Raw genomic sequence first — 10,636 nt, forward strand, 5'->3', positions numbered from 1 at the left:
ATGTGGGGGCTCACCTGGTCCTGGGGGCTGGGGGGAGAGGGGAGGTGGCCGAGGCGATGTGCCCAGGGAGGCTCACCTGGGCAGGTGGGGGGGTCAGGGGGCTTCACGTGGGTAGGGTAGGGCCGGAGGAGGAGGGCAGGGCCGGAGGAGGGGAGCAGGGCCGGGGGGGTTCACCCGAGCAGGTTCAGGGGGCACAGGGGAGGTGCGGGGCTGAGGCCGGGGGGGCGCGGGGGAAGCAGCAGCGTGGAGGGGAAAGGAGAAGGGTGGTTTCAGCCGTGCGGGGCAGCGGGCACGGAGGGCACGTGGGCTCCGACTGGCGGGAGGCTTGACCGCTGGCTGCCCGGGCGGGAGGAGAGGGGATTTCCAGCGCTGCGCTCCCGAGCCTTGTTTGCTGTTCGCTCTCGGGATTCCGGGATAGTTTTCCTCAGCGGCTGCAGGCGGCTCTGGGCTGCCCGGGGCAGGAATGCTGCCTCTTCCAACTTGCCGAGTGATGTCCAAACCCTCGGCACTGCTGTTTTTTAGGATGGAAAATCCCGTTTGCGCATATCAGGTTTCCCCATATATGGATTGGGCGTTGCTGCTGTTTGAAATACCTGAACCCTGTTCTCACCTGGAGTCAGGGGGGATCCTGCCCTGAGTTTTATCCCGGGGCTGGCCTGTAATTCCCCTGCAATGAGGGAGCCCAGCGGGCACGTGGGAGCTGCTCCCGCCCTGGAATTACTCCCACTGACAGCAGCACTGCCTGAAACAGGTTTTTAAAGAGAATCAGCTGATCTTCCAGTTCCTTCCCTGTATTGTTTATCAGAGTTTATTCAGATTGGCCGCGTAAAGTCAGGCCTCACTAAACCCATCAGCTAAGGGCCCACTCTGAATAGTCTGGGGTTTTTAACTTTTTATCCCCTTTTTTTAATAAAAGGAGAGGGGAGCTGATTGGGAGGGTGATCATAGGACACTGTGGCCATGTTGCCTTTGTTGCATCATGCTGGACCCTGGCCACGGGCTGTCCAGGAGGGATGAGCTAGTGGATCACCTCCTGTGTATTCCCGGGAGCTCACATTCCATTGCAGGAAGTGCAGGGGAAAATCCCTGCATTCATTCATTTAAACCTGTGCCCTCGGCCCAGGACTGCCTTGTGTCTGGCACCTCTTTTGTCCCTGGGCCTCTCTTGCTGCTGTCAGGGGTTGTGTGTTAATGCTTTGTGAATGTTCAGTGATGGTCAGGAGTTCAGCTGGGGGGTCTCTCCTCTGCTGCAGGGTCCAGCTCCTTCCTGGGATCACTTCAGGAGAAAAATAAGGGGAGGGAGAAGGGAAAGTTCAAAGCTTGATGCCTCCCAGTGCTTTTTCTCCAGACTTGACCATCCAGAAGGATGGGATATTGAGGATTCCTGTGCTTGGCGATTCCTCTGCCTCGAGGCAACGTGGTTTCCTTGGGTTGTTTACTGTGGGTGAAAACTGAATTCTCCTGAATTCTGTCATGTCCTGCCCATGGCTGGTTTCTCCCCGATGGGTTGGTCAGGGCAGCAAGGTGCTGGGGGCTGATAACCTTATCGTGCACTTGTTGCTCTTACATGTAAAGCAATGAAATCCCGTGTCCAAGGGGACTTTCCAGACAGCAGATGACACTGTCTTGTCGCTGTGACCACCCTCACAGCCCAGCAGAGTTCGAGGGGGGAAGAAAAGATGTTTTTTTTCCCTTGGAGACAGTGTGGAAGTGGGACAGGTTGTCCCTTCACTTCCACCCACCGGAGTGGGTGAAGCCCTGAGAGCTGCTCATGGCTGGAGCTCCTCAACTGGGGAAAAAAAGCACTTTACAAACTTGCAAAGCCTCCCAGCTGGAGAAAGAAGAAGAACAGCCTGCTGGAAAAAAAAAAAACCGACAGAAAAAAACAAAACAAAACAAAAAACACAACAAAACAAGAACAACAAACTAAAAAAAAGACAACAAGAACAACAATAAAAAAAAAAAAAACTGGGGTTAAGCCCCAAAGACAGATGTATAACCCAGCACCCTGGGACAAGAATACAATGGGGTTTGTCAACCCCTGTGCTGAGCACCACATGGCCCCCCTGGGTGCACAGAAAAAGGAAAGGAAAACCTGTTGGTCCAGGTGATGGTCGCAGTGCTGTTGGAGTAAGGATCACAGTCTGGTCAAGAGTGGCAGTCCTGTTGGACTTCTGGTGCCAGAAGTCCCAAAACCCCGAGATTATATCTGGCCAGGTTCAGGTGGGAATGTCCAGTACCTCCCCCAGGGCAGGGAGTTCCACAGTGGGTGATTTAACTCCTTGAGCCATAGGATGTTTTTGGAATCTTCGATGATCCAGGTGTTGCAGCTGCCTGTTGTGCCAGCCCAGTGTGGCAGAGATGCCCCCTCAGGCTGGAGGTGAAGGTGCTGATGCCTCCCTGGAGGGGATTTGTCACAGCAGAGTCATTAGTGTGAAGACAAGGAAACACTCCTGGCAGAGTTCTTTGAACACCCAGCTTGTAGCCTGAGGTGCCAGGTGTGCCCTGGTCCTGCTGCAAGTTATTACCCATCCATCAGAAATGACAGACAGGGTGTAGAACACACACTTTTGGTTATACCCTCGTGGTGATAAACTGCTCCTGGCCCCTGTAACTAGGACACAGTGCCAGAAGCTGTTGGAGGGACGTGGATTTGATCCCTCCAAGCCCAAGGCTGGACATGGAGGGAGTTCCTGGGGCTCGGGGGGCTCTGTGCTCCCTGTGGCTGGGCTGGTCTCAGGGCTGCTGTTTGTGGGTCCGACCACCTGAGACTGGTCTTGGCACTCACCCTTCTCCTCATCCAGTGCCCAGGGTGGAGGTGGGGGATTGGAGCCGTGCTGAGCTGTTGCTGTGGGGGCTGGTGACAGGACAGGACAGGACTGGCTGGCGTCTCTATTGTTCTGCCTTTCCAGGCAACTTCTGACTCACGGGAGAAATATTTGCTTTGAGAGGCGGATTTTGTGCTCCCTGTTTCAGAGGGGAAGGGAAAAGTGCCTCTTCCAGGCTGTCACTGTTGTGATACCTCATTGCCTATGAGGTGGAGGGTTGAAGGCTGGAGCAGGGGCAGGTTCATACGCCCTGATACCCGGGGAGCAGCTCTGTGCTGGCTGAGAGGCCAAGGGCATCGTCCCCCTTGGGTTCGGATTAGGGCACACTGGGAACATTGGGGTGCCCTAAAGGCCTCCCAAACGCAGAGGGGCCGAGGGGCTGTTCCAGCCAGGGGTTGTCCTCCTGCAGCTGGAATGACCCAGCCAGGGCAGGAAGAGCTGAGCCGGCAGAAAGGGCGGGCAGAGCCGGCGGAAACGCGGCTGTTGTGTTCCTGATCCACAGCAGGATAACAGGGATAGTAACGCAGAAACACGAGGCCCTGCTGTCCCCTGGGAGCCTCGAGCAGTCCTGTGAGCACAGGAGCCACGTACCAGCCTTGACACGGGGCCGGTTTCCTCCCACAAACCTGTTCCTCCTCCCTGCCCTTCCCTTCAATCCGGGGCTGTTGGTGCGCTCAGAAATTGGGGAAGGAAAAGGGGTCTGATGTTATCCTGAGGAAGCGTTAGGGAGTGCTTTGCCCCGCTGATAACCTGGCACGGGGGAATCCCCCTGCAAGCGCTGTGCCAAGGAAATACCCCCCTGGTGCAGGGGAGGTGCCCTTTGCCTGCATCGAGGGCACATCTGGTCACTGGCCCTGGTGGCTCTGAGCTGTCCCAGAGCACACTGGGCACAGCAGCTCTGGCCCTTCTCATCCTTCCCCTGCCCCGTGGACTTGGGGTGGTTTCTAACCCGGGTTGTTCTGTATTTTTTGACAGAGAGCTGCTTTTGGAACTGATGCAGCAGCACTGAGTAAAAGGGATGATTTGGATCCCTTGGACCCAAGCGGGGCAGGGACAGAATTGTACTACGTGCCAGAAAAAGGTCTCTACTGCCAGCTGTGTCCCGCAGGTAGGATGGTCTCAGTGATCCCACCGTGTGCAGCCTCGCCGTGTTCCTGTTGGCAGAGCCAGCGGGGCCTTGCTTTTTGTGAGGGGCAGCTCTCCCCTGCTCCACTGTCATGGATCTAAGGACTCATTATTGGAATATTTCCCTTTCGTTGATTCCTCATTTGCCTCTGAACTTCGCTGGCAGTGCAGTGACAGAATCACAGAATCCAGGTTGGACCATCAAATCCAACCTGTGCCCCATCCCCACCTTGGCACCCAGCCCAGAGCACTGAGTGCCACGGCCAGTCCTTCCTTGGACACCTCCACCACCTCCCTGGGCAGCCCATTCCAACATTTAATAACCCTTTCCATGAGGAAATTCCTCCTGATGTCCAACTTGACCCTCCCCTGGCACAGCTTGAGGCCGTTCCCTCTCCTCCTGTCCCTTGTTCCCTGGGAACTCCCCCCTCCTGTCAGGGGGTTGCAGAGCCAGAAGGTCCCCCCTGAGCCTCCTTTTCTCCAGGCTGAGCCCCCCCAGCTCCCTCAGCTGCTCCTGCTGCTCCAGCCCCTTCCCCAGCTCCGTTCCCTTCCCTGGACACGCTCCAGCCCCTCACTGTCTCACCATGAGAGGCCCAGAACTGGGCACAGCCCTCGAGGTGCCCCAGCAGTGCCAGCACAGGGGGACAATCCCTGCCTGCCCTGCTCCTGCTGGTCACACTGGTTTTGATCCAGGCCATTGGCTTTCTTGGCTGGCAAATCACCCCCCTCTCTGCACAGACATCTCCTCCCTGTCCTGCGTGCTCAGAGCTGCCCTTCCTCTTGCAGGCACCCACTTTGCAAAGCACTGTGAAAAAGAAAATGGCTCCAGCAAGTGTTTGCCCTGCAAGGCTGAGGAATTCATGGATTACCCAAACACCTTCCCCTCCTGCCATGAATGTCTGAAGTGCAGGGAAGGTACGAGCTGGTGGGGATCGGGGCAGTGCTGGCTGATGGGCACCTGCAGTGTCCCCAGAGGGTGGCTGGGAGCAGGCTGGGTCTGGAGCTGGTGTAGCAGCTCGTGCCAGACCTGCCTCTGTGTCCAGGGCAGCGTCCCCTGTGCCAAACTTGGATATGAGACCTCCACAAGGACCGGGAGGACGAGGCTCCCGGTGGCACCGGAGGCTGCTGATGGAGCCTGATCCGGGCACTGCTTTCCCCTTGGTGTGGGCAGGAGTGGGGCAGGAAAGGGCGAGGCTGAAACCTCAACAGGAGGGAGTGACTTGGTCTTCCTGGGGCTTGGGACACACTCGGGGTCGTTGACGGGGAGGAGCGGGCACAGAGCCCTGTCTGCTGTCACCCACAGATCAGGTGGAGCTGAGTCCCTGCCAGGCCACCAAGAACACGGAGTGTGCCTGCAGGGAGGGCACCTTCTGCGACCCGAAGCTCCCCTGTGAGATGTGCCACAAGTGCCAGACCCGGTGAGTTGGGGGTCATGGGGGGGTCTGTGCCAGCAGCTCGGCTCCAGCTGCTGATCCTGCCCTGTCTCCCCCCTTCCCAGGTGTCCCGAGGGCCAGGTGGTGCTGTCTCCCTGCACTCCTTACAGTGATCTCCAGTGTGGTCCTGCCCAGGGCACCGGCTTCAACTGTGAGTGGGGAGGGAAGGTGGGCTGAGGGATGGAGGTGGGAGCTGCTGCCGAGGGGAGGGGGAGCAGCTCCCACACCCCTGGTTTTTGTGCTTTAGACCTCTGGATTATCATCCCGGTGGTGATCCTGATCCTGCTCGTGCTTGGGCTCCTCATCTGTAAGTACTGCTGCTGTTCCCCAGGTGAGCACTGGGTGCAGGGGACCCCCAGAGCACTCGCCTGGGCCGGGGGCTCTGCAGTGGCGTGGGCTGGGTGGGAAGAGGGACCTGCCTGGGCAAAGAGGGATCACAGCACTGTTTCCATCTTCCAGGGAAGAGGAGGAACCTGACGTCCTACAGTTTGAAGGTGAGCTGCTGGGATGGCAGCGGGGTGGTGGCTCTGTTTGTGGGGCTGGGGTGAGGTCCCCCGTGCCCTCTGCTCCCCACTTGGCCTGCAGCTCCCGGGGAGGCTGGAGGAGCAGGGGGTGAGTCTCACCCCTGCAGGGATATGGTGAGGGGCCAAGCACAGGAGGGGCCCTGTGTGCTTGCAGCCCCCTCGCAGTGCCATGAGCCCTTCCCCTGGCAGAGGTGCTGGCACACTCAGAGTGCCAGTGAAGACCTCAGGGTGAAGGGAGGGCTGTGCTGTGCCAGAGCTCCTTCAGGCTCGGGATAAGCAAGCGAGCCATGCCCTTGAGCCCACGGCAGGGGGGATCCTGCCATTGGCATCCCTGCGGGGCCGCTGGGAGCTGGGACCACCCGACAGGGTTTGTGCTTCTCTCCTGCCCCAGGATGCAAGCAACCTGATGCAAAAGCTGAGCTGGTGCGGGAGGGGGAACGTGGGGACACAGGACAACAACCTCAACGAGCAGCGCTCCCGGGATCCGCCGCTCCCCAGGGCCGAGGAGTCAGAGGTACAGAGTGACCTCTGCCCAAGCTCTGATGCTTCCCTCTGCCTTCCCCAGGCTCATCAGCTTGGGGGGAGTCCAGGGCTGGACCATGGTATCTGCAGGGAGGTGGAGAGGGGTCTTCTGTCCTTGTTCTGGGTTCAGGACTGCAAATCCTGCTCGTTGCAGTCGACTGCCAGAGTCCTCTGCGGGTTTAATGCTGCTGAGCAAACAGCTCTTCTCTCCCTGGCTGGGAACCATGAGGCAGCTCTCCCTGCTCGTGGCCTGCTGCCATCCCAGAGCTAGGAATCCATGATGTCCTGGGGGTGGAGGGTGGTGTCCTGCCCCAACAGCCCCTGGAGAGAGGGAGAGGGGTCTCCAGTCCCTGCACTGGGAGGCTCAGGCACAGCGTTTGTGCCAGGGCTTGGTGGGTGCTATAGACATTGCCATTCCAGGAGATGCTGCCGATTGCCCCTTCTCCCAGGCCGAGACCCAGGAGGGATCTGGTTCCACAGACAGGGAAAGAACCCATTCAGGGTAAGTGTTGGGGCCCAACAGATGTGCTGGGGGGGCAGAGGGGGTGAGATTTCCAACCCAGCTGCCCGTGCTCTGCCCCGTTCTCTGAGCTTTCCCCTTCCCCCTCCAGCGCTGCGAAGCACTTTTTACATCTTTGCTGGAATGAAATTCATCTACTGGAAGAGATTCGGCCGAAGCCTCAATATGCCAGAGAACGATCTGCCTGATAACCGGACACAGGACGATGCCTTCTATGAAATGCTCAACAAGTGGCTGGAGAGAGAAGGGTCCAAAGCCTCTGTGAACGTGCTGCTGGAGACCCTGGACCAGCTGGATCTCCGTGGGGTCGCAGACGACATCTCCTCCGAAATCATCAGGAAGGGGTTATTTAAATCCGAAGGAGCTGAAGAGCAAGGCGGGTCCTGCGTCTCCGTTGCGTGACCCAAAGCTGTGAACTACCTCCCGGGACATATGAATTTTTGAGCTGTTTATAGCTCTGCCGTTGCAGAGTTCAGCTGAACCAGGAGTGAAGTACGAACTTCGTGGTGCTACTTTTGCAGCTGTTGCAGCTGCAGGCCCCATGGTGGTGCTTCCTTACGGATGCCAAGTGCTCTCTTGGTTTCACTTGGTCATTCACTGGTTAGTTGCTGCTAAATTGGTTTTTTAAGTTACTTTAAGTTTTTTTTAAGTTAGTTAGTGGTTCTGCTTGCTGTTCCAGCTTGAAAGTGGACTTTGAGGGGAGAGTGGGAACGATTTATTTGCACTATGATCACTGGGGTTGCTTAAGAAAAGGGACAGTGCAGGGATCATCTAGTCCAACCCCCCTGCCACGAGAAGGGACATCTTCCACTAGATCAGGTGGCTCCAAGCCCTGTCTAGCCTTGACCTTTGAATGTTTCTAGGGATGGGGCAACCACCACCTTTCTGGGCAACTTGTGCCAGTGTTTAACCACATCCTCATTTGAAAAAGGTTCTTCCTAATAGCCCGTCTAATTCAACCCTCCTTCAGTTTGAAGCCATTCTCATGTCCTGTCACTCCAGGGTCTTGTCCAAAGTCCCTCTCCAGCTCTCCTGGAGCCTCTTTAGGCACTGGAAGGGGCTCTCAGGTCTCCCTGGATCCTTCTCTTCTCCAGGTGAACCCCCCCAGCTCTCCCAGCCTGGCTCCAGAGCAGAGGGACTCCAGCCCTCGGAGCATCTCCATGGCCTCCTCTGGACTCACTCCAGCAGCTCCATGTCCTTGTGATGTTGGAGGCCCCAGAGCTGCAGGTGGGGTGTCATCAGAGCTGAGTAGAGGGGGAAAATCACCTCCCTGGACCTGCTGATGACAGTTTAGTTCCGTTCCCTCGGCTGTGGGGTGGCTTTGCAGTCCCTGTGACTCCAGCCAGCGTGGAAAGGTGAATGCACTGAAGGTCTGAGAGTGACCACGAGTACCTGCCATCCCTCCCCCAACTGCAGGGGTTGCTTCTCAAACACTTTCCCTCTCACGCACAGCTCAGGGACAACTTTGCTGGAAAAACTACTGGATTACTTGAGCTGCCACCCCAATACAGCCCAGTCCACCAGGACCTTCCCCAGTGTGGTGGGAGCAGCCCAGGGCTGCCCTTTGCTGCCAAGCAATTGCGCCTCCTGCTCCCACCACTTCTCCCCCGCTCAGTGCAACTGAACAAACCACGTGGATGCAAGCAGGAGTTGTGTATTTATGTATTTATTTAGCAATTGTTTACATATGTTAACTTAAAAGTTAATATAAAAATATTGGTATTTTGGTATGCATGGTTGAGTGTGTTTTATACAGAGCTCTGGCCCAGCCAGTTTGCTTTATTTTCCAGTTTTTACATTTCTCTTTATGAAGGAAGAATTAACTTTTTAAAAAAAAAAAAAAAATCCTCCTGATTTCTTGTCTGGTTTTATTTCCCCCCCACACACATCCCGTGCTCTGCCAGGGTTTCAGTGGGCACCAAAGGAGCTGGACCAGATGCTCAGCAGCTGCTCCCTGTGGTGCCAAGGACCCAGCCCATGGAATTCTTGCATCCCACTGGGAACGGTCCCCACCAGCAATGCTTCTGCCGGGGGGAAAAAGCCCTCAGCAGCCAACCTGGCCTCTGCCTTAACCCCTACACCATGAGTCCTGTGCTCTCTGCTCCCTGCAAGAACAGGAGGGTGAAATCTGTCCCTCGAGCAGGGGGTGGGACCCCAGGGCCAAGGGGGGGCCACGCGACGCTGACCCGGAGCTGCTCCGGCTCCACCCAGCCAGGGCTCTGTGTGCTGCAGTAGCTGTGTGGCAAATCCATGCAGTGCTTAAGTGAGAAGAGGGGCTCTGCTGGCCCCCCAAAAAGCCCCTGGGGCTGCCCACCAGCCCCCGCACTGCAGTTGGGGTTTATCGGTAGCGCTGGGGCGGGTGCGAAAAGCAGGAGCTCTGGGGGGGCCCTACCAGGACCAAAAGGTCCTGTCCCGGGCAGCCCCTCGTGCCTCCCGAGCATGCAAACCTGGGCAGGGAGCTCCTGCAGAGCCAGGCACGTGCAGGATGCAGGGCTGGGACACGGGGGCTCGGGGCCTGGCCTGGGGGAGGCACACGGGACCGGGGAGCGCCCGCAGAGGAAAGGGAAAGAAACTCGTGGTCCTACCTGCTCCTTGGGGCTGCAGAGGGGGAGAACACCCAGGGTGAGCTCGCTGGAGCTGCCACCTCGCTCCTGCATCCGTGGCCGAGGGCGAGCATGCGGAATGAGAGGCTCCAAGGTGCTCTGCGAGGCCAGCTGGGAAGAGGAGCAAGGTGGAGTGGGAGGGGACGCACCGGGAGCATCCCTATGTGCTCCCTCCGGCTGCAGCCTCTGCCAGGGATGGGCTCTTCCCCATCCCAGCTGGGGAGGGCGAGCGGAGGTTTGGGTCCTTCCTGGCCTGCCTGGCAGCCCTGCAGAGCCCTGGGGCTGTGGACCTGCAGGGACACAGGTGGGACATGCAGAGTTAGTCTGACGGGAAAGCCACCTCTCCTTGTACAAGGGGTTTTGATGGATGGATGGATGGATCCTGCAGTGCTTCCCTGTCCCTGTCCACCCCGGGAGCGCTGGAAGGGGGGCGATGGTGTCCCCCCAAGCAGGGCACAAGGATGTGCTGTGTCCAGGTGCTCCCTCCCAAACACACAGGGACCACGCTGGGCTTTGAAAATACCATTTATTACAATGGAGCCTTCCAGGCTAAAAGCCCAAGCCAAGGGCCCGGGGTTGGTTTCTGGTGTGGCAGGTTGGGGGAGTGGGTTTGGGATCGGGTTGGGTTTTTTTGCTTTAAGTTTTCTTTTTAAATAAAAAGTTAAGAATGGGGAGGAGAGGACTCCGGTCCCCTCCACACCCTGAATTAGGGACAGACCCCACTGGTAGGGGAATATGCTGCAGTGCCTGGAGGCATTTGGGGACCAGGGTCCCCTGCACTGTGCCTGACCCTGCTGTGAGTCAAAGGGGGTGGCAGGACCCCCACAGTGGCTCCAGGTGCCATCAGACACACAAACCATATCCCACAGCTTCTGGTTACAAATCAAAGTGGAAGCGGGATGCGTTTCTTCTTCTTCTTCTTCTTCCTCATGCTGCTGATGTTCCAAACAAACAAACGTACCAAAAAAAAAAAAATCAAATCCAAAATAAAACCACAACACAGCCCTCGTGCTCCTGTAAACATGAGTTTCTCCTGCTGCTCGGGCTCTGCCAGTCCTGCAGTGCTGGCACCGCGGCGCGG

General features: G+C 57.5%; 1 protein-coding gene across 1 annotated transcript; it reads left to right on the top strand.

The window, feature by feature from the left end:
• The first annotated feature begins 2,312 nt into the window (after positions 1 to 2,312).
• TNFRSF10B (TNF receptor superfamily member 10b) lies at positions 2,313 to 7,982 on the top strand. The gene is made up of 10 exons (XM_017827278.1): positions 2,313 to 2,321; positions 3,804 to 3,936; positions 4,740 to 4,868; positions 5,257 to 5,371; positions 5,452 to 5,537; positions 5,634 to 5,717; positions 5,846 to 5,880; positions 6,302 to 6,424; positions 6,853 to 6,934; positions 7,044 to 7,982. Exons 1-10 carry the CDS (start codon positions 2,313 to 2,315, stop codon positions 7,352 to 7,354), a joined length of 1,107 nt encoding a protein of 368 aa, XP_017682767.1. The 3' UTR covers positions 7,355 to 7,982.
• Positions 7,983 to 10,636: the final 2,654 nt, after the last annotated feature.

This window comes from Lepidothrix coronata, unplaced genomic scaffold (genome assembly GCF_001604755.1).
Source record: "Lepidothrix coronata isolate B3197 unplaced genomic scaffold, Lepidothrix_coronata-1.0 Scaffold137, whole genome shotgun sequence".
NCBI classification, from domain to species: Eukaryota; Metazoa; Chordata; class Aves; order Passeriformes; family Pipridae; genus Lepidothrix; species Lepidothrix coronata.

Excerpts from the sequence above, each read along its gene's own strand:
- TNFRSF10B (XM_017827278.1), top strand. Across the intron at positions 5,718-5,845 it reads GTACTGCTGCTGTTCCCCAG|GGAAGAGGAGGAACCTGACG; the intron begins GTGAGCACTGGG and ends TCCATCTTCCAG. Across the intron at positions 6,425-6,852 it reads CCAGGGCCGAGGAGTCAGAG|GAGATGCTGCCGATTGCCCC; the intron begins GTACAGAGTGAC and ends TTGCCATTCCAG.